The sequence below is a fragment of the Lupinus angustifolius genome, chromosome LG13, assembly GCF_001865875.1.
Source record: "Lupinus angustifolius cultivar Tanjil chromosome LG13, LupAngTanjil_v1.0, whole genome shotgun sequence".
NCBI lineage: Eukaryota > Viridiplantae > Streptophyta > Magnoliopsida > Fabales > Fabaceae > Lupinus > Lupinus angustifolius.
In genome coordinates this window covers 1,800,229-1,820,868 of record NC_032021.1, presented here as the reverse complement: position 1 = coordinate 1,820,868, position 20,640 = coordinate 1,800,229, and the positions used below count along the sequence as shown (strand labels likewise).

At 32.9% G+C, this 20,640-nt stretch overlaps 3 protein-coding genes and 1 non-coding gene across 10 annotated transcripts; 2 read left to right on the top strand and 2 right to left on the bottom strand.

Moving 5' to 3' along the window:
• LOC109325629 lies at positions 1,464-10,284 on the bottom strand. Of its 2 annotated transcripts, XM_019558092.1 has the most exons (20): positions 10,158-10,284; positions 9,898-10,067; positions 9,609-9,683; positions 9,274-9,389; positions 8,532-8,646; positions 8,060-8,188; positions 7,674-7,721; positions 7,237-7,442; positions 6,952-7,148; positions 6,567-6,859; positions 6,342-6,491; positions 5,932-6,249; positions 5,635-5,784; positions 4,875-4,950; positions 4,162-4,289; positions 3,829-4,023; positions 3,001-3,141; positions 2,781-2,915; positions 2,439-2,639; positions 1,464-1,825 (listed from the first exon to the last, which is right to left on the bottom strand). In XM_019558092.1, exons 2-20 carry the CDS (start codon positions 10,033-10,035, stop codon positions 1,676-1,678), a joined length of 2,961 nt encoding a protein of 986 aa, XP_019413637.1. In that variant the 5' UTR covers positions 10,036-10,067; positions 10,158-10,284; the 3' UTR covers positions 1,464-1,675. The 2 variants fall into 2 exon arrangements, with proteins under 2 accessions (XP_019413637.1, XP_019413638.1); XM_019558093.1 differs by lacking the exons at positions 9,898-10,067; positions 10,158-10,284 and adding an exon at positions 9,769-9,787.
• On the top strand, positions 5,443-5,513 carry TRNAG-GCC. The gene has a single exon. It is a non-coding gene; the product is annotated as a tRNA-Gly (tRNA).
• LOC109325708 lies at positions 13,454-17,652 on the top strand. Of its 6 annotated transcripts, none has more exons than XR_002105178.1 (12): positions 13,454-13,702; positions 13,801-13,876; positions 14,045-14,117; positions 14,214-14,265; positions 14,526-14,587; positions 15,097-15,160; positions 15,640-15,700; positions 15,798-15,884; positions 16,202-16,295; positions 17,048-17,152; positions 17,248-17,320; positions 17,403-17,652. XR_002105178.1 is itself a non-coding variant. In XM_019558231.1 (11 exons), exons 1-10 carry the CDS (start codon positions 13,564-13,566, stop codon positions 17,138-17,140), a joined length of 798 nt encoding a protein of 265 aa, XP_019413776.1. In that variant the 5' UTR covers positions 13,454-13,563; the 3' UTR covers positions 17,141-17,152; positions 17,243-17,652. The 6 variants fall into 6 exon arrangements, 4 of the variants coding, with proteins under 4 accessions (XP_019413776.1, XP_019413775.1, XP_019413774.1 ...); XR_002105177.1 differs by having other exon boundaries at positions 17,243-17,320; XM_019558231.1 differs by having other exon boundaries at positions 15,643-15,700; positions 17,243-17,652.
• LOC109325710 (tetrapyrrole-binding protein, chloroplastic-like) lies at positions 18,285-19,294 on the bottom strand. The gene has a single exon (XM_019558233.1). It carries the CDS (start codon positions 19,217-19,219, stop codon positions 18,434-18,436), a length of 786 nt encoding a protein of 261 aa, XP_019413778.1. The 5' UTR covers positions 19,220-19,294; the 3' UTR covers positions 18,285-18,433.

Sequence of the window (20,640 nt, the reverse complement as noted above, 5' to 3'; positions counted from 1 at the left end):
CTCGAACAAGATTACCTCTGGTGTGAGGATATATGTGGGAAATCAAAAGAAAACTAAATCTATATTTTCAAAAAAGTAAACATTGTTTATTATTCAGATATGATGTGTCCATTGATCCACATTTTTGTAAGACTTCAATAGATAAAAAGTATCTAAACTAAAATTTGAAGTAATGAAAGATAAAAATAAAAATTATATTAAAATTGGTGAGGTTGCATTACTTAAAGATTATGTAAGGTGTTGAGATATTACAAAAAAAATGTTTGTAATAACTGCCATAAATTGAGCAGACGGTTTTTCATGGTGGGGGTAGTGGGTAAGTAGGTAATTTCCACGTTATGTTACTGAAGTAAAAATAATTTATAAACATAAAAAACATAAGCAGCTAATTTATATATTTGTACATATCACTTTAAAAAATTATTTGATTAATAAATATATTTTTAAGGAGAAATAAGTTATTTGATTATTTATACCAGTTTGTCTTGAAAATAAAGAAAAAATATTAATGTTTAAAAGATGTTGCATGCCAAGGGTTTTCAAGGCATTAGTTAGATATTAATCACTTTTAAAGAGATTACCCAATGAGTTTTGTCCTCTAAACAAAACATTTTCTGGATACACATCAAGAAATCATCATGTGTCATGCTTAAAAAACTTAGTTTGATTATATTGGACATTGATGGTTACTTTAATATTTACATTTATTTATTTTCTAGTAAAGAAATTAAATTAAATGGATATTAGTCTAATTCTTAGATAATGATAAGAAAATTCAGGGAAATAATTAGGAAAGATTTATAGATAAATGATTTAAATAAATATAGTTTTATAACATTTTTCAATTCATGTACCAAATCTTACCCTATTTAATAAGATTAAGGCTTAAAATTTACCAGGCTAGCAAGTTGAAGGCTAAGTGACTCTATGGAAGTCATAGCCTTGTGGTGAAAGACTCCAATTAGCTAAAGTTTTTGACAAATTTGAACTCATTTCTTTTTTGCTTGTAGTGTCAATGATGAAAGTCAAGTTAAATCCAAATATTCATCTACTAAGCAAATATTCATTAACACAATCACTACAAAAACAAAGGAAACAATAATATAATAAGTTATTTTTATCCTTTTATATACAATAGAATAATATATTTGTCATTAAAAACATAAATAAAATCAAGTATTTATCTATCCTTTAATAAAAATGATCTTATTAAATAAAAATAACTTAGTTGGTTTTGTTTGGCAAGCAAACTTGTAAGTCCATGATGTGACTTATTAGTTCATTTTGATAGGTGGCTTGGATGCCACTTATGACTTATAAGTCATTAACTTATTTTATTTTGCAGCTTTCATTATTAAGATAGCTTATGAGCTAATCTTACTAAAAAAAATTGTTTTATCAACTAGCTTATAAGCTACCAGTTTTCCACTCCTTGTTAATAAGCGCCTAGGTAGTTTAGAAACTAGTTGTGCCAAACATAGCCATGACATGCAAATTCCACTGTGAAACCAAAGCCTTACAACCAAATATCATTGTCTTTACCAAGAATATGCATCACCCACTTTGAGACAACCAACAAAACAAAACAAAACAAAACATGGAAGAGGGAAGGTTGAGGGTTCATCACTATAAATAGTTATGCACACATACACATTCATGAGGCAACTTAGTTCCATTAGCATCTAGCTGCTTTCAAGAATTTATCAAAGGGGCTGGAAGGTGGTAGTCTCAAAGAATGTTGCTGTCCACAGTCATAAGAACAGTGGCGAATTTGATATTGCTCCTGGCTCACTAACTTCAGATCATCTTCTCTATACTCCAGTGTCTACACAATGCCACAATAGCAAACAATTAATAATCTTTCAGTATCAGCAAACAACTACACTCTATGATTGAGCAGTACTTTGGGCCTGATTGTTATGCATCAAGTTAAGGTGTGACACTTGGGTTCAATGACCTCATCTTAAATCGAATTCTATAGTAGCATTTTGTAGGCATGACAGAACATGATGAAATAGAGCATGAGTTTTGTTATGTGATTGGTATACATTATAAACAACCTTCTTACCCTCTCCAAATACATCAGTTAAGCAAGTATTTTCTTTTTTATAACAAAAGTGGTTACTAAGATTTAAAAGATACTAAGAGGCTAGGAATATCATCAGTAGATCCTGATAATGCAGCAGGCAAGGGTAATCATATATAAGCAAAGAAAAATCTCACTATATTATGACAAAAGCCTTAAGTCTGTGGAGGATCAATGAAGAATAAACTTCCAGCTAAGAAAATAATAATTTGGTAAATGGTATATTTCCAAGCTACCAAACATGTAAGTGTTAACCAATTGAATGACAAATAGATGCTGAAGAAAGAATGATTGTTTCATGATATAGGTTGCTTTTAATGAAAAATCAAACTTTTATGGTAAGAATACAAACCTTAGTCGGTGGAGGGGAAACTCTTATTTCACTGGAAAGAACTATAGCCCTAGTTTCTTGCGGGTGCTTGAAACTGTGAAGAACTGACATCTTCTGATGTTTCCCTGTTACAAGTGCCTCACACTGGTTCTTCATTTGATCATAGGGTACAGGATTTGAGGAAATGGGGAAACTTGCCACTTGCCGTGCCGTTTCCAAAATCTGTCCATACAATAATCCCCCGTAAGACTTTAATATAAGAAACATGATCTCCACTCTCCAAAAAAGTAGGAATAACTTAGTTAAAATACGATGACATAACTGATCATCTAGAACTAAGAAGAAAACCATATTTGTTTTTACCGATTCCAAGAGTTGATTAACGCTTAGAATGTCAAGATCGTTGACAGTGGCCGAGGGTGGTAATTTGTATTCTGACTGACTTGCACTTGATTCAAGCCCACTTTCTTCATCCACCAAAGCTACTGGAAACTCAGTCTGGAAAACAAACAGAACTAGTAGGGCAACACAGAAAAGTTTTCGAGAACAACTCAAATGCAGGTGCAATTTTGAAGAATCGTACCTCAGCAAAATCTGGGAACTCAATCTGAGCAAGTGGAGAACACAGTCTTGGTGTCTCCATAAATAATGGAGGTCCCAATGGATATGCATCATCAGGGGAAAACCCTTGTACAAGTTGTTCCTTTATGCTTGACAACTCATCCTGGTAAGGAATAAGTCGTGTTAATTAAACTTACACATTGCTCACATATTCCTTTGCAAGCAACTCCATCCCAACTTTTTAATATTCCAGATTCTAAACAAATTTAATGTAACATTTGCAATTATATTTTTTCGTAAGGAAAAGATTGGTTGAATAGATAGTTCCCAGAACAACAGTATGCATGTGCCACTGGAACACAAATTCTAATGCAGAAACTTGAACCAAAAGCAACCAATTAGCTTCTTAAATTCAATTATTCCTAAACAGTAAATAACTGTATTCTTTGTCAGCCCAAGTAAACCCAATGCATAAGCTTTTCAATATGGGAGGAAACAATGTATTCCCATGTTAAACTACTGATGACTTATGTAACTTGCTCCTTTGGTGAGATAGTGCCACCTTCATAATTTATGGTAGGAAGCTGGAGCAGAAAACTAGTCGTTATTCTATCCTTGAACCAAAAGCAGTATGATATTAACATCTCCACTTCTGAAGAGACAATTCAACAATTTTATACTTAATTGAGCACAATATTCACCATTTAGGCAACTTCAATACGATTTTTTGACTGGCTAGTGTTCTTAACCAATGAAAAACTTAAAATTAGTTGTGCCCATTATACAGTTTCGACTAATCCCTAGCTAAGCCATCTTGAATCTAAGCAAAAGATAAATTAATTTATATTACCTCTGATAATTTTGAAAATTTAGTCTGGAAGTACAATATTATAGTCTCTTTCAACTGGTTGTCATCCAACTCTACTGCTGAAAGTGACTTCATAGCTGCAGCATCGTCTTCCTGAGATCCATAAATTATCTTCTCTGATTCTAAATAAACAGCCTGCAGCCTAACGTCATCGACCAATTCAAGAAAGGGATCTACCTGTGGATTTATGACTTTAATTAATTGACCAAAAAATATTTAAAAAAAGAAGATAATAATAGGACACAAGTTTTAAAGGTAAGTGAATAACAAGGACATGGAATGGAGATCAAGACGAGGTTATGGGAAGAAACCAACCATTTTCTTCATCAGAGATGCTTGGACTTTTGGTATTAGCTCAGGGAAATTGCCTGCCCTGGCACAGAATATAAGCATGTATGATGCCAAGGTAAAAAGAGACCTCCTGTGAGATGGTCGTAGACCTCCTTTAACAGGCATGTAGAGATAAACATATTAGAAAGTTCCCAAGTTCCAACTAATAAAAATAGTTGATCTCAAGAAGTTTCAGCCACGACAAAACTTTTATAACATGTAAAGATAAACAAACATTTTAGAATGCCAAGTCTAGAAACTCTGTAAATCAAGTATGTGGATTTACATTTGTTTTCAAAAATAAAAGAAAGTTCAACAAAAAATTTGCAAACGGAGTCAGCATGAAATTGTTGAAAGGTGACAATGTTTAGAGCCACAACGCTCTAGAAAAGTTTATTTATCAAAACAATAATCTACAGTATTGCTAAACTAATAGAATGAAGTTCGAATAAATTATAAAATGCACTGTGTACAAGAATTTGCAATTGCTAAGGAAGATGGAATGAGGTGTTTATGAGCCTCCTAAGCTCCATAAAATCAAATGCCAGTGGTTTTAGGCTTGCTCATAAAAAAAAATTGGACCTTAAAATAGACGATGGATAATAGTTCCAAACCAAGTCGATGTCGAAAAGAAATGGAGAAAGTAAGGCCACAAGTAAAGATGACAAGATAAAAGATTGCTTGTATTTTCAACATACCTTCTTGGTCCAAAGAAATACTCCTAAGGGAGAATGCCAGTTGGAGACATCTTGCTAAAGCCATGTAACTTGAAGTCTGTGGAAAGCAATTTACATCACCATGGACTTTAGATAAATAAATTATATAAGATTTTGGTTTCAAAAGCTATCAGGATTAATAAAAGAAATCATGAAATATGTTTCTTTTCCTTTTGTAAATTTTTTAGTTTAAACTGTCAAAATACTAGCCAGTAGCCACTACCACTAAATGCTGGTGACAATCCCACCAAATTGGCATACTCGTTTCTTGTTGTTCTCATTCAAGAATAACCTAGATGAATGCAACCCTGGTAAAATTTACAGTCCGATAATACACACAAATATATTTAGAATTAATCCCATAAAGGTGTTCATATTACACCCATAAGACAGGAAGGTATGCTGCTTTATTGTAACACATGCATGAATAACTCCAGCAACAGTTGAACTGGGAATGAACAATTTTAATTTAAACCTGCTACCAACAATTAACAAGCATAGACAATTCCTAGTATATTTTTATTTGCCTATTAACAAAAGTGGTATCATAGCACCAGTGGTCTAGTGGTAGAATAGTACCCTGCCACGGTACAGACCCGGGTTCGATTCCCGGCTGGTGCAAATGTTTTTGCTGACCTCACCTAATGGAATAAAGTTAAAAATGACAGCGGCATTATGTACTGTCTTTACAGGTTATATATCTTATCAACCAATCATGGCATTGGCTTTAAACCAATCTCACCTTAGAACGAGTAAACAATACAGCAACGCTATATGTGTGAGCTATTGCCTCAAAATTTGCAGGGCCATTTTCTGCGGATGTTGCCTGAACCCAGATTGAGGAAAGCAAGAGACTGACTTGGTGACTACTTAACCGAAAAGAACTTAGTTCCTGAAAAGTTAAGACATGCAGTATTTGATAAGGAGCTACCACAAAAATAATATCTAAGGCACCCCCCTTCGCACACGCACACAAAACAGGTATTAATAAGTTACATGTCTACTTAGACAGTTAATAACGATAGTAAAAAATTCATACATTTTTTCCATCAGTTAGAGCACCAGAAAAGCTGTAATCACGATATGGATGAACTGCATATTTTCCACCACCACCTGTTACTGCCTTTCCTTCCACTGGTTTCCCATTTATGTCTTCTGATCCTAAAATGCTCTCATGCTGAATGGAGAAGCTTTTATTTGGTACCTTCCCTGCTATCTTTGTTTTCTGGTCTAACACGGAAGAAAACTGAGATGGCATAAGCACTGTAGAGAAGACACAATGTGCCCCAGTTCGTGTTTCTTGGTCAGGATGAGCCATTCCCAGAAGAAGTTGATGAAACAAGGCATCAGGGAATGCCTGGAAAGGTTTAACAATAGACCAAAATTTTATTGTTTTACTAGAGCTGAGCATGTAGAAAGGCCCATATACAGTCAAAGTGAGAAACTTGCCTTCTTGTGATATGATACATTAGGAATGGACGTGATTAATTTTGCAGTTTGATAAACAGCAGACATTATTGCCCTTGTTGTGATGTTGGTAGTCGAGATATTCTCTAACACCACAGCCATCAAATCAAGAATAGGTCCTACATCCCCAACCTGTCATTTCAAAACGTTATAACATTAGCAGCTTAAGGTTTGAAATATATACAAAAGGTTACACATATTACGTACCTTGTTTGCAAGTTGTAATATACACACTTCTAAGGCAGACTGAAGTTCGGCATTCAACTTATACCCATCACTCCCAATGTGGGAAGCTTCAGATGAATTTTGCAGGCATCTCCTTAAATGGTTAATGAGGTCAAATATTGCACCAACTATTGCAACTGAAGCCTGTTGCTTCACATTTTGTGCAAGTTGTGTTGTGGTGTTAATAATATTAATCTGAAGGATAGGCTGCTTGGCAACATTCTTATGATCCAGATGCTTGACCAAAATGGACAGCATAAGATGGGAGTTATCTCCTGGTGTGCAATAAAGTGACAATTAATACACATAAAATCGGAGAAAACATCTTTTCTAAGGATAATTATATCATTGAACGTTCCAAGGCTACCTGATTCTACTAAAAGAGATTGTGCATAAGTTAAAACACGACATGCGACTCCTTTTTCCAAAGACCATTGATTTTCAGTATCAAAATTATGAAAAAGAGGTTCAAGGACACGCCGAAGAGTTGTAGCTCCCCTTGGCAAATTGAACATATTATACAAGCAAACCTTTGACCAATACGTAGGATCTTTAGCAGTATCCCTGCAACAGTTTTGGCATAAGGACAGTCTCAGTCATGAATGTAGGCTTCATAATAAATGGTGAGGGGGAAGAGTGAGAGAAAACATACAACATGGAGTCCATCTCAGTTCCTGTCACAATTTTCAGCAAAAAAGGATCCTTCTCATTGATATCTGGTAAAGAACGGGGACAGTCTTCTTCTTTAGGAAACCCCTCTACTGACAGGTCCGGGGACTCGGAATTCATTTTATCTTCCTTCACAAGGTTGCAGTTAGGTTGGATATTCATGAAATTCTCCAAAGTCACTGATATAATCTGTTTCAGAACCCACCCATCCAAACAAGAAAGTAAGGAATTAGATTGATGAAAAAACTGTATTGCTACAAGTGCGAGCTAACCTCAAATTTCAATGCACAAGTTTTGGTTCAAAGTTTGAAGAAAAAATAACAACCTAAACCTCAATGATAAAAGCATCATTTCTTGTATATCGCTGTGTGTATCATTGAACAATAACTGAAAAGGTAAAAGTATAGAGATAATACTTACTTCATCGATAGCCATGGAAAGATGTGAGTGCTCACCCATGAAACGTACCTAGCCACAGAAAATATCGGGGTAACATTGTAGGAATAAGGTAACCACAAACCAGTTAAAATGATTTAAATGTATTACTTACAACCATTTGCAAAATCAGAGCTCCTAGCCTTCTAAAGTTTGTTTTTTTTATAAATTACCATTTAACATAAACAGTAATCACTAAAAATGCTAAGGACCATAAGGTTATCCATATCTCCTAATTCACATTGTTCTCGCTTCAGTTTATTGTGTGTTTGATCAATACGGAAAAGAGAAACCCTACTTATATAAACCTTTAGGAAGGTACAAGCAATTCCCAGACGAAGGAATAGATGAACAAGGGAAGGGAGCAGTACCATATAAGATAGAGCTTGTAGTCCAGCTGAACGGAGACGCAGAGCACGTTCATCTTGACCCACTTCTTGAGCCAATTGACATAGTTTAGGGATAAAACCCTCTAAGTTGAACATGTATGTACCATCTGTCTATTTTGACCTCAAAAAAGTCAGGATCACAACTTATTCCATTAAATTAAAAAATGAAAAACTATACATGAGCTACAAATGCAATATATAGCAAGTAGCAAGAGTTGAAATGCAGTTAGCACCAATAAGCCACCCCACGAGGGGAACCGTGGTTTTTGTGCTCAGGAGGTATCCACTTTTACCACCATCATCAACTTTTACCCAGAGACTACAATGTTAAATTAAGTCAAATATTCTTCTAAGGGTGACAGATCTCTTAAAGTCTTACTACACAAAATTCACAGAGGCCAACCCCACAGTAATGTTAACTGTAACAAGTCAGAATGGTTGATCAACCAAATACCTGGCAATTAATAAAATCAGAAAGTATGCTGCAGCCTAAGATCCTGATTTCATCTGTTTGAGTTTGTTCAAAAAGAGTCTGAATGATCCCTAATAAACTACTGGCAAATAGCGGCCTGCAAGAATAAAAAGTATCCTTTGAATATCATCACATATTTGAAATAAAAAGAAGTGGCAATCTAACAGTAGAAATCAAATAAACCACAACTGCATTGAATAAGAACAAACTTTGACACTGTCTAATAAGGCCTCAGAGTATAAAATATCCAAAATCATGTTAAAAAAATAGTTTTAAATGACATCATGTTTTACACCTTTTTTCTATTTTGTACTCCTAAAAATGTATTTAACAAACTTGTATGATATTTAGCTCACGGCGGAGATGATTGTAAAATATAAATAACAACATATAACATCCAAGTAAATAAATCAGTGACTTATTGTAGAAGTAGAAGTTCTGGGAACAGCCTCTTCGCTTGTTAAGGTAAGCCCATGTGCATCTACCCTCCTCAGACCCCATTAGGTGAGAGTCTTGTACACTGGGTCACCCTTTTTTTATGATAGAAGTAGGATTTAAAAGAAATGGTTTCTCGTTCGATTGTGTATCAAAAGTTTCAAAGTAAAATTTTATAAATGCAGAACTAACTTTAAATAGTTCAATGTTCTTCTCGGAAAGCAAGAGTACTCATTCGGAATGAATTTTTCAGAATGATGACAATCTGCATATATGCCGTTGAACTTACATCTGCTCCTTACAAGATGATAAGAGCTTCTTGTATATGTACAGGATAACATTCACAGAACCAAAGATTCCATTACGCAAATCCTTGTAACATCTTTGCTCCAATTTATCAGTAATCTGCAAATATAAAATACCATAAAAACTTATATGCAGAAGTGCAGAACCATACTATTTACTCCCCCAACAATGATAACTTCAGACATGGACAGAGACAATTATTATCTAAATTCTCTCCACCATGTCATAATGTTTTGATTACATGACATTATGACACCATTGGACCATGGACTACTAAGAAAATAAAATGAAATTAAAATCATGGAAGAATAATCACACCTTGGGAATTCGCAGTGGATTCTTAGAAGCATAATCACATAGCTTCCCTATTTTCCTATCATTAAAATCAGCCTCCTGCCAAACACAAAAACCCTAATGACATTAGATGAACTCTACCTCTATCAATTACACTATCATCAATCTGATCTACTCTCCTTACTGGGTCTTACTTCTTCGATTCGTCTCCACACATACCTCAATTCCCTAATGCATCATTTGTAAAACACTCGAAAACATCGAAATTATTTAAAAACTCCTATAATTTGCATAACTAAACAAGTAATTAAACCTGATTACGTGGGAAAATATCAGAAATCAACTTGTTATAACGTTTGACTGGTTGTCTTGAACTTGGTTGCAAAGAAGGACAAATGCAACATACTTTATCCCAAACTGGCGTAACAACTCTCCTTGACATAACCCCCATTCTGCTATTATGGCTATGGTAACAACACAAACCTGAAATCAAATAATTCTATCAAAATCAAATTTCAGCTATTAAACAAGGAATTAGAACATAACAAGGAATGTAGTTACAAGAAATTTTACCTCTTCAGGAAATGGGAATGAGATCTGCACTATAGTGTAACACTGAATTTCACAGAAAATATATAAAGACTCTGCAACTAACTCAGGATCAAAATTAGAACATTTGTGACTGTAAAATGATGTTAATTATTTCCTATTATTAAATCCTAAATTGTTATCATTATGCCTCACTTTCAACCTGTCATTCCATTATGATAATCAATTATACATAATTAAAAATAATAAACACTTGTTCCTGAGAAAAAAATATATACATGATATAATAGTTTTTTATAATATTTTATTGTATCATTTATTATTCATTTTTTAATTATTATTGACTATTAACTAAAATTAATTCAAAATTTTAAATAAATGGTAGATAATATATGTATAAATTTTAATAATCAATGCATAAATTTTACACTCTTAATATATATATATATATCTAATTTCTTTCCTAAATCAAATGTAATGTGTCAAATAATTGATTAATTTTATTTATTGACTTTTTTAATATATCATATAAGAGTAATAATTAAGATCATAGTATTAGATCCCAAGAAGAACAAAATATTAAAAGTTTGATTTATGATAATTATGTTTATTGGATAGATAGTCATAACCCAAAAAATGAATTAGTTCAATACCTTAAATCAATGACGTAAAAATTGAATCAGTCGGTTCAACCGGTGAACCGGTCTCCTAACCGGTACAGTACAAATGTTGAACCGACCAAGTATCAAAACTGGTGAACCGGTCGATATTTGACTAAGCTGGTCAGTTTATACATATATTTTAAAAACTTGAAAGTTCATTACAAGGTGACTTATCTTTCAAACCATTCTTCAACACTTCAAGGCACATGCTTCCAATACATACTTATATTACATCTTTTGGTTTCTAACATTCGTCTGTAATCTCAGTGACATTTGTGTAATATTGGAGTATTATCTGAAAATAGGATTTGGTGCAAAAATATAATATCGATATGAGACAACTTCGACTCATTGATGTTAAATGTTAAAACTCCAAATTTATTGTTTTGTAGAGTGTGTTGTGAACTTGTGTCATTTATTTATATTTTGCGATTATTAAGTGATACTTTTGAATTCATATATGTTTTGTAATTTAGACTTTGAATTTGTTAAAGAGTTAAAGTTGTTTATTTATGTGAATTTGGAATAGATTATGAATTATAAATTTGAGTATCTACCTATTGGAAATTTTTTTTTTATGGATTTATATATACATATATAAATATAAGTTAGTATATCTAGTTTAACTGACATGTGATTTAATTACTAAACTAGTTAAATGATTAATTACTAAACTAGTTAAATGAGGTTCCAAAAAAAATATCAGTGTAATAATTGCAGCACCGAAAAGCCCCAACGGTCTGGAATATGATTGGGGTATGAAAAGGAAAAAGTTATTTTGTTTTGGTTCTCACTTTTGACTCACTTATTTGCTCTATAAACTTCCCTTCTTTTTTAAGAATGAGACTCCTCTCAAGAGGCAAATAACTTTTTCATTTGTATTTTAAAGATAAAAATATAATATCATTTTAAATAAAATGTATGAATATTAATGTGTATTGCATTTTTTCTACTTTTACATAGTACTTATTTCTCTATTAATGAAGAGGAGTCTCAAGAGTATAGAGTCTTTCACCAAAAGTAAAAATTAAATTGTTTACTTATTGAGGCTTAAACTCAGATACTAACATGTATTTCCTAGTTTTACCAACCAAATTGCTTTTTGAGTTATTAGTTTGTAACAAAATTGTAAAACTTCGATTTTATGTGTGTCATCAATGAAAAATGTTTTTTATTATATAGTTTTGTCTTATTACTTGAGTTGAGACACTAACAAATCATGGTGAGAAATAATTACCGGGAGAAAACAAAAAGTATTTTGCATATCAACCCTAACTATTATATTTGTTCTTTGCCTTCTACAAATTGAATAATTAAGGGTAGTATTGCAATAGTTATAATTTACATCACAGCGATCATAATCATAATAATACAGTAGTATTATGATTATGATCGTTGTAATGTAAATTATAACTATTGCAATATTAAGTTTTGTGATTAAAATATATTTTTTGAAATTAATATGGTCTAGTGCGACCCAAATACATCTAAAGATATCTAGATCTGATGCATAATCAACTATTCATCTCATAAGTACTATAAATTTGATCCTTGTTTTCTACAAATTGAATATTCAAAGAAAGTATTTGAAGTTATAAATTTGATTATTTTGATTGTAGTCGTTACGATAGAAATTGTGATCAATGCACTACTAACTTTTTTATGATAAAACATGTTTATGAAATTTATGTAGTTTGACACATTAAATGCATTTGATGATGTCCCTATGTGATATGATACAATTATAGTTTAATACACATCATTATAATTTAATGTCATTCTATAATATTAATAAGGCGTTGGTCGAGTGATGTAATATTTTCTATATATTTATATTGATCAAAATGTCAAATATTCGATTTTAAGAGTAATATTTATTATCAAAGATATTCATACACTCCAAAATAGATTAATCCTTACGGAAAAGATAAAAATAACTTCGTATTACAAAAAAAATGTAGACTTTTATATCTTCATAATTCACACAAATGCATTTTGTTTTTTATAAATATCCATCTTCCATCTATTCTCATGTGAATAGTAACTCGTGAATAAGTTTCTAAAGTAAAATGCATAATTTAAACTAAATTCATATATAAACTAATCAACTAATATATGATAACCTCTGCATGCTTTATATCCATATACTAACTCTGAACTACAAACTATTATATACTTAACCTTTTTTAAAAATGAGAAAAATATATATATTTTTTACATTATCACTATATTATCTACCATCTATATATTTAATTATTATTATACTATACAAATAAATGATATAGTAATTACTGTATATAAATCTCTATAATGAGAATGAATATATTACCCTCCTTCAAAATTCATTTAACAATTCCAACACTACAATTAAATAATTATAATTGAAGTAACAAGTTATTGATCCAATGATATAAGACTACTAAACTCTCCTATAATCAAAAAATTCATATGACCATTTTGGAAGGAGCATCACAAACCTCAATGGTAACGGAAAAAAAGATAATTTGGATTTAATATGTATACATTAATAGTGTAACTGTTTTTTTTTATAATTATTGTGTGAAATAAAAGTAATACAAATCGACGAATGATGATATATACACAAAACTTTATACTGTCAATACACAAATTTTAAACTCATGCAACAATAATATGTGTGCATCCCATTAAAATGGGGAATTAGAGAAGAACATAAAATAAAGGGGATGGTTGGGTGAATTGAAGAAAGAAGAAGGTTATTGGAATTGGAAGAGGGATCGAGCATAATAATGGAAACTTGGTTGATTCTATTCACCTTATTTCATTTCTCATCTACATTCACTTTTGCTATCAGAAACAATATTGGCTTTCAAATTCATATTTGCAATACCACTATTCAAGGTCGCTACTTTCTTTCTGATCACAATGGTAAATTCTATATGTTCAATCATTCTCTTATTATTCATTCATTTTTTATCTCCCATATTATTATTATTATTATTATTATTAATTTTGAATTTGTGTAGGTTATGTATGTAATGCCCTATCTGTTAATTCACAATCTCGTTGCTGCCCTCAAACTTCCCGTAGATTCTCTTGCCAGTGAGTTATTTCACTAACTGCTTACTCGTTATAAATGTGCATTTTAAACCCAGATATGTTATACATAGTCGGTCCTAAACCGGTACGAAGAAGGTGAAAGTTGTGTTAGGCAGTCGATAGTTAATGTAAAATTTTGTCGAATATCTATGATGTGATTTGTATTTGCAGTGGATGCAATGTTCTTTCACGCTGTTGCAACTCTTATGAATATTGCGTTTCTTGCTGCCTCAACCCTGTCCATGTATATCATCTATTCATTTATCTTGCATCTTATTTTTTTTCTTTTACTTTTTCTGTGCATGATCATTATCTGATTGAAAATTGCTTTATTAAACAGACAAGTAAGGAACAAGTACTGAAGCTGAAGATTGCAAAACCATCTACCGCAAGTAAACTTCATATCGTATTACGTTGCAATTTTATGGGGTTTTCGAGTTGTGTTTATTTATTGCCTTGGATTTGACTTGCCTAGGCCTCTCACTTCATAATTAATATTGTGTGTTGAAAGGAAGGCTTCGGTAATGATAATCATGAAAAATGATGTGTAGTGTGTTGACTACAGATCTCCTATGCATGTTAGAGTAATATAACTATGAAGCCGAAATTTGATTTGTTCATTCTAAAACATGTAGCCTTTGATTTACGGCAGGGACTTATGCAAGTGTTTTCGACTACTGTGCTGGGAGATGCCGCCATAGTTCCGAGAGTGTGGTGAGTATACTTTGTTTAAGAAATCTTCTTATACAGTTATACTTTATAAGTAACATACTCTCTCCATGTAGGCAAGGTTGCTTATTCTAATTCATTGCAACCTTGTTTTGTGTTAACTTATCTTCTTTTCAGTCTTGGTTTGGAAGCTTTTGTATTTTAGTCTTGGTCTAGGCATTTATGAGGAAAGAATCCACTTCGTTATCATGTGCTTTTATCTCACATCATTATAGCAATTTATTCAGATCATATTCTTTTGGTGCTTAATATTGTCCCACAGCATGACTTTACCTTGTGTAACTTGTTTTTTTAGACATGTGAAAATGGAATCACATAGTAGTTATTATTTCAGGCATATGCAATTGTAATAGGAAGCTAGGAGCTTACCTGAGCATTAATTCTTAGGTGTGTGGATAGGCCTAATTAAGAGAAATGTAGATAGTTGGGGTAATGGGGTTTAATATCTTCATATTTTCTCTGTTTAATATTTACAATGAATTCTAATGTTTCAGGTTCATGAAAATGCTTATCTGAGTGACTTGCATCACTGCTTTTCTCTACCATCAAATTCCTCCAGTAAGTCTGCTGAGGAAATAAATACTTAGTGCATCGTAATTGTGTTGAGTTCCCGATCCCTTATTTGGCCAACCAAGGTTCAGATTCTAACGATTCACCAGTTTGTGGTGCTAGCATACAGTTTTATCCACATTCAACAAAAAAACAAAAATTGTAGTACACAGGTTTTGCCGAGACAGAAGTAAACCGGTAAAATAATATTGATGGCTAGCATCCATTCAAAATAATATTCTACTCTGCAGTCTAGTAAGCTCCAGATATGTATAGTTCAAGGGAGGCCTCACTGATTGATAGTTTCATACCATTAAATTAAAGGGAGAAATCTGAATAACTAATATGTATAGCAGAGATTTTCAGATACATATGCTATAAGCGTGTTCTTATTATGGAAGGGTGTAGGTCTTTGTGATGAGTATGTTCTGAATTTATCCTTTTTATAGCTACTTATATTAATTCCGGGTTTTTCCCATGTATTGAAGCAGGGACAGATACTATTCTCCCAGAGACAAGATTGAATGGCATCAATGTTGTTGTTGGCAGGTAAGTTATTACTCAGATTGCTTCTTCTCATCGAGGCTAAAGTTTCCAATTTATTGCTGTTGCTTAACAGTTGAACTTTGTATCAATTATTTGTCAGGCAAGGTGAATCATGTGATTTGGCTTGCAAGTCAAGAGGACAATCATGTGTCCCAAATAAACTTTCGGTGCTTAATCATTGTGACATGTAAGCGATGCATTAACTTCTTGTCTTCAATCCAACTGCTGATATATCTCAAATATATACTTGCTTGGTTTTCATCTATACAAGGCACATTTACAGTCTTTTAGATTACCTCCTTTTGCTTGTCCTTTGGAAAAGTAATGTAGAATCCTCTTATTAATGGTTAGTGATATAACATACATAGTTACATACCATGGCATGTATAATGTCTTGCCACAACAAGCATTATTGAGTGAGGGAGGAATGACATGCCTGCATATATTTGTTTCTTTTCTTTTAATGCACTGATCTTATCAATTAATTGATGATTACTTCGGCAGTATTGTGAAATACATGAGCTGCAAAGGAGCTTGCCTGACAAGTGTAGGACCAGATCAACCTGCTGAAGTTGTTCATGATGCTCCAAAGCATATGGTAATAGGCATCTTATGTTTTTAGTTTTAATAATTAGGAAACAATTAAGATTCCAGAAACTGATGAATAGTAGTAGTTAAATGATACATCATTTTTTTACTATATAAATTAGATTAAGATAAAAATATGGTGTCATAGAATGCTTACTTTTATCAAAATGGATATTTAATGAGTCCTCTAAAACTGAGAATTTCATTTAAATTTGCCCGTTAGCCCCATGCTGCAGAGTAGCTCTTAAAAGTTACCGTTGCTTTCATGTATCACACTATTCACACCCTGACTGAACCATTGTGAATTGGTGGTTTTAATTCCAAAAATCCATGTTGGAGCCTGGAGGTGGTGTCTAGTTGGTCTAGCAGCTCGTTGTTTTTTTTCATCTTCACTTCCAATGCCACTGCCCACTTCAGCAGTAATAGGCTGGAAAATGGAAATGCTTTGAATTTTATATGTTCTCCCACATCTTATTATCCTATATATATATATATATCAAATTAATGCTTATTAAGCAGTCACCCTACATTATACCTAAGATTAATCGTCTTTGAATAACTGTTAATATATGGAAATTAAAGGATCTGAACCTTTAAATGTTGTAGAAATCTTGTTAATATGAGCATGCAATTTAAAAGACCTTAAACTAGTATGGCTGAAATGTTCAGTTAGTTTTAGCTTCTGCAAAACTGATGAAACTAATATCAAGGAAAACAAGTTCAGGACATTAATAATCAAAATTTACTTTGCGTTGTTTTCAGAATCCTGGATCATGTTTATACAGTCAGACACAATCTATTCTTTCTTGTGATGGTTCACACCAGCATACAAGGAGGCTCTGCCCTTGTGCTTAGTGTGGTTGCCTGGTAACTGGTCTCGGTCCCTTTAACATTGTTGAGTTTTGTCAGCATGTGATGTCAAATTAAAGCTTCCTTTATCTGTTTGTGATGGAAAAGAAAAGGCACTATGTGGAACCAAGGTCAATTGTGGGGTGGTCTTTTGTGATGCTGAGCTGGGTGACTAGTTTTCTAGAGGTTGAAAGTATCTAATCCATGTGGTTTTACAAACTTTGTTTTTTGTGCATCTGATCTGATGTACTAGATTTTTTTGCACCAGAAGGGAAGGAAGCAAATCATGTTTTGATGTTGCCAACAAAGGAGGTAGTTCACATGAATCATCAACCCTTGGAAATTCTAAATATCATCTATTGACCTTTCTGCTGTAAAATGTTGTTAATTAGCCATTCCTTTCAAAGTTTAGAACAGAAGAGTACTTTAGGCTATATACTGAAGTTTTAGAGAGAATGGTATAGGGATAGAAGGGAAAGGGAATATTGCAAATGGAAAGATATGTTACTTTCCTCATGTCTGAATGGATAACAAAGGAAGAAATGAGTAAGACAATATTGCCCTGTGAGTATAAGGGAATGATTCTTTCTCTTGCTTTTATTAACTTCAAATTACCAAGCGTTTCCTTTTTCCCATTCCTTTCTTTCAAACAAGTGTTAGGATATCATTTAGTAAAGCTATAAGCAATTGATTGAAAGTAGTAACTGTAGCAATATGGTCCTAACTATCTATTGAATCTCTAGTGTAATTCACCAATAAAATGATGCTTTGACTTCTTATCCTTGTATTGCAACAAATGTCTTAGGGTCTGTTTGCGAGTTGAAATTTGGAGGGAAAGGAAGGAAAATGGAAGGCTTGAGAGTTATCTCACAATGTATTTCATGGCTCTGAAGTCTTCCTTTTCCCTTCCTTCTTCTCCAAAATCCACCTCGCAAACATACCCTAAAAGTATCTGGGTGGAGATGTGCAGTAACAAGTAGCAAACTAATTGTCATTTTTGTTTACAGTAACAAGAAGACATGCTTTACTATTTGTCCATTATGTGTACAAGGATTTCACAACTTATGAGTCATGACTCATGACAAACAACTAATGAACATGGGTTTAAGAATGTGTAAAACGCAGTTAGTAAAGACAGATAAGCTCCAAGGAAGCACATTGGTAAAATAAAATAAAACACAAGTTGTAAGGAAGTTTAATAGAAAATTAGCAATCACTGTATATAAGTAAAATTTAAAACCCAAATTGCATTGTGTGTACACTTTGCTGTCTTTCACTCCTTTGCTTAACTGAGTGAAATCAGAAGCTATAGTCTGTTTTGAAGATACTCTTAGACAATGGGCTTGAGGAGGAGGAGGAAGTATTATCCTTGTTTTCAACTGCATCTTCAGCTTGTTCTTCTTTGACTGCATCAAAAGCTGGATGGTTAAAAATGTTATATAGCAGCTGTGTCCCTCTGAGGGCATTAGTCAATGGCAAATGACCCTCTGGGGTGTCATCATTGAGCTCCCAAATGAACTCAGTGGGAAAAGATTTGTAATTGTATTGCTCTATCTCAGTATCAAGCTTCTTCATCCAACCAACTTTGATGAAGAACTTGGTGAAGTCCCCATTAACCTTCTCAAATATTTTCTTCTGAACACTGTAACCAAACTTGTTGTCACTGTGCTCCCTCCACAGTTCATCAATGATTTTGAGGTCAGTTTCTGAGATGAATTGTACCTCTGAGGAGAAAACATAGCCACTCTTTTGAGCTGGCTCACCAGCAAGGACTATGAGGAGGCGTCTCGTCTCTTCATCGGCAAGTTGGTAGTTTTTGGATGAGAGGTGCTGGGTGAGTAGGTCATAGGAGATGGTAGTTTGAGAGGTTGATGGGGTGGTGGTAGAGGAAGCTGTTTGGGACAGAGAGAAGGTAACATAGGAGTTGGAACAATAGGAAAAAGAAGAAGTAAGAGTGAGTTTGGTGTTTGTGGTGTTAGGTTTGAGGAAGAGTGAAGAAGATAGAGTGGAGGGAGGGGTGTGAGAAGGATGGTGGGGTTTGATGAGAGAATGTTGTTGAATGGAATGGAGAGAATTTGTTGCCATTTTCTGTGTTCAAAACAAAGAAGGAGAATTGTATTGTATTGTATGAAGGTGACTTTGCTTGGTTTTGGTTTTGGTTTTGGTGGGAGATAAGGAATATGTGGGGTGGGACTTGAAGTCTTGAACAGTGAAGAACTCTCATCAAAAGCAATACAATACTAAGTTGTGATTGGCTAGATTTGGCTGAGGCTAGATCACACTCCTCTCAACCCTTCCCCACTCTCTCCCCAAGTGTGCGTCACTCACACCATAATGTAAGTTTTTTTTAATAATGTTTGGCCATTAAGAGTAACCGTTTACACGAGAGATAATTATACACTCTAAAAAAATATAGTGTGATAAGATACTACTCGTTAATAAATAAATAAATTTTTATAGGAGATAAAAATTGAATAAGCAAGCTTAAATGAGATTTTAGTATTTACCAACGGGCGTTGGTTCAAGTGGTACATGCTTGATTCCCCTTAAGCAAGAACCTGGGTTCAAGTGGTACATGCTTGATTCCCCTCACACAGGATTGCCTCCAGTGCGAGGATACCTGTGGGAAACCAAAAAAAAATGAGATTTTAGTATCTGGACTCTCAAGGTTTCATTTTCATTTTTTTAATTTTAATTCTCACCTTTAAGAATGAATAAGATCGAACTATACTCATTTATTTATTTTAATTGATTATGATTGAACTCAAATATGGTTAAATTTCGTTGAGTTTAGGATCGACTTTAGTTCAAAAGTTACACTCACACAATATTTAAGATTGAATAAAAGACAAACATATTCGGCTCATGGTCACTTATTATTATGTCCATACATGTCTATTAATGTGTGCATAATAACGACATATTTTTGACTCAAAATAGATAGTTCATTTTGACCAACAAGCTATTTGTTTAATGATGTAAAACCTCACTACATCTTTAAAAGATCAAAAAGTTAAAAGTTCGACTATTGTGAGCGACATTTATTGATGGAAACAACTCATATCCCAAAATGGTTAGTTCCTTACCTACAAAATATAACTAGATACTCTTCTAATTGAAATAATCTTATTACTCTAAAAAAAATTGATTTCTATTTTTTCAAAAAGCAATTTCTTGTTCTTATATAATTTTTATGTATGTGAATAAAAATGCTCTCTTTATGTACCTATGATTTATTGTCACAATGTGTATATCATTTCTTATATAATTGATTATCTAATATTTTTATTTTATATATAAAAGTAATATTATGAATACCTTATTAAAATAATACTATATTAAGAAAATAAAATTGTTAGTAGATTTGGGTTGAAAAAAATAACATGATTAATATTTAGTGCCTACAAAGCTGTTAAATATGAATGTAGCAGACGGATTGACAGGTTAGTAATGATGAGTCATCTCACGTATTCAAATCTAATTTTAACATTGTTATGTTACAAATT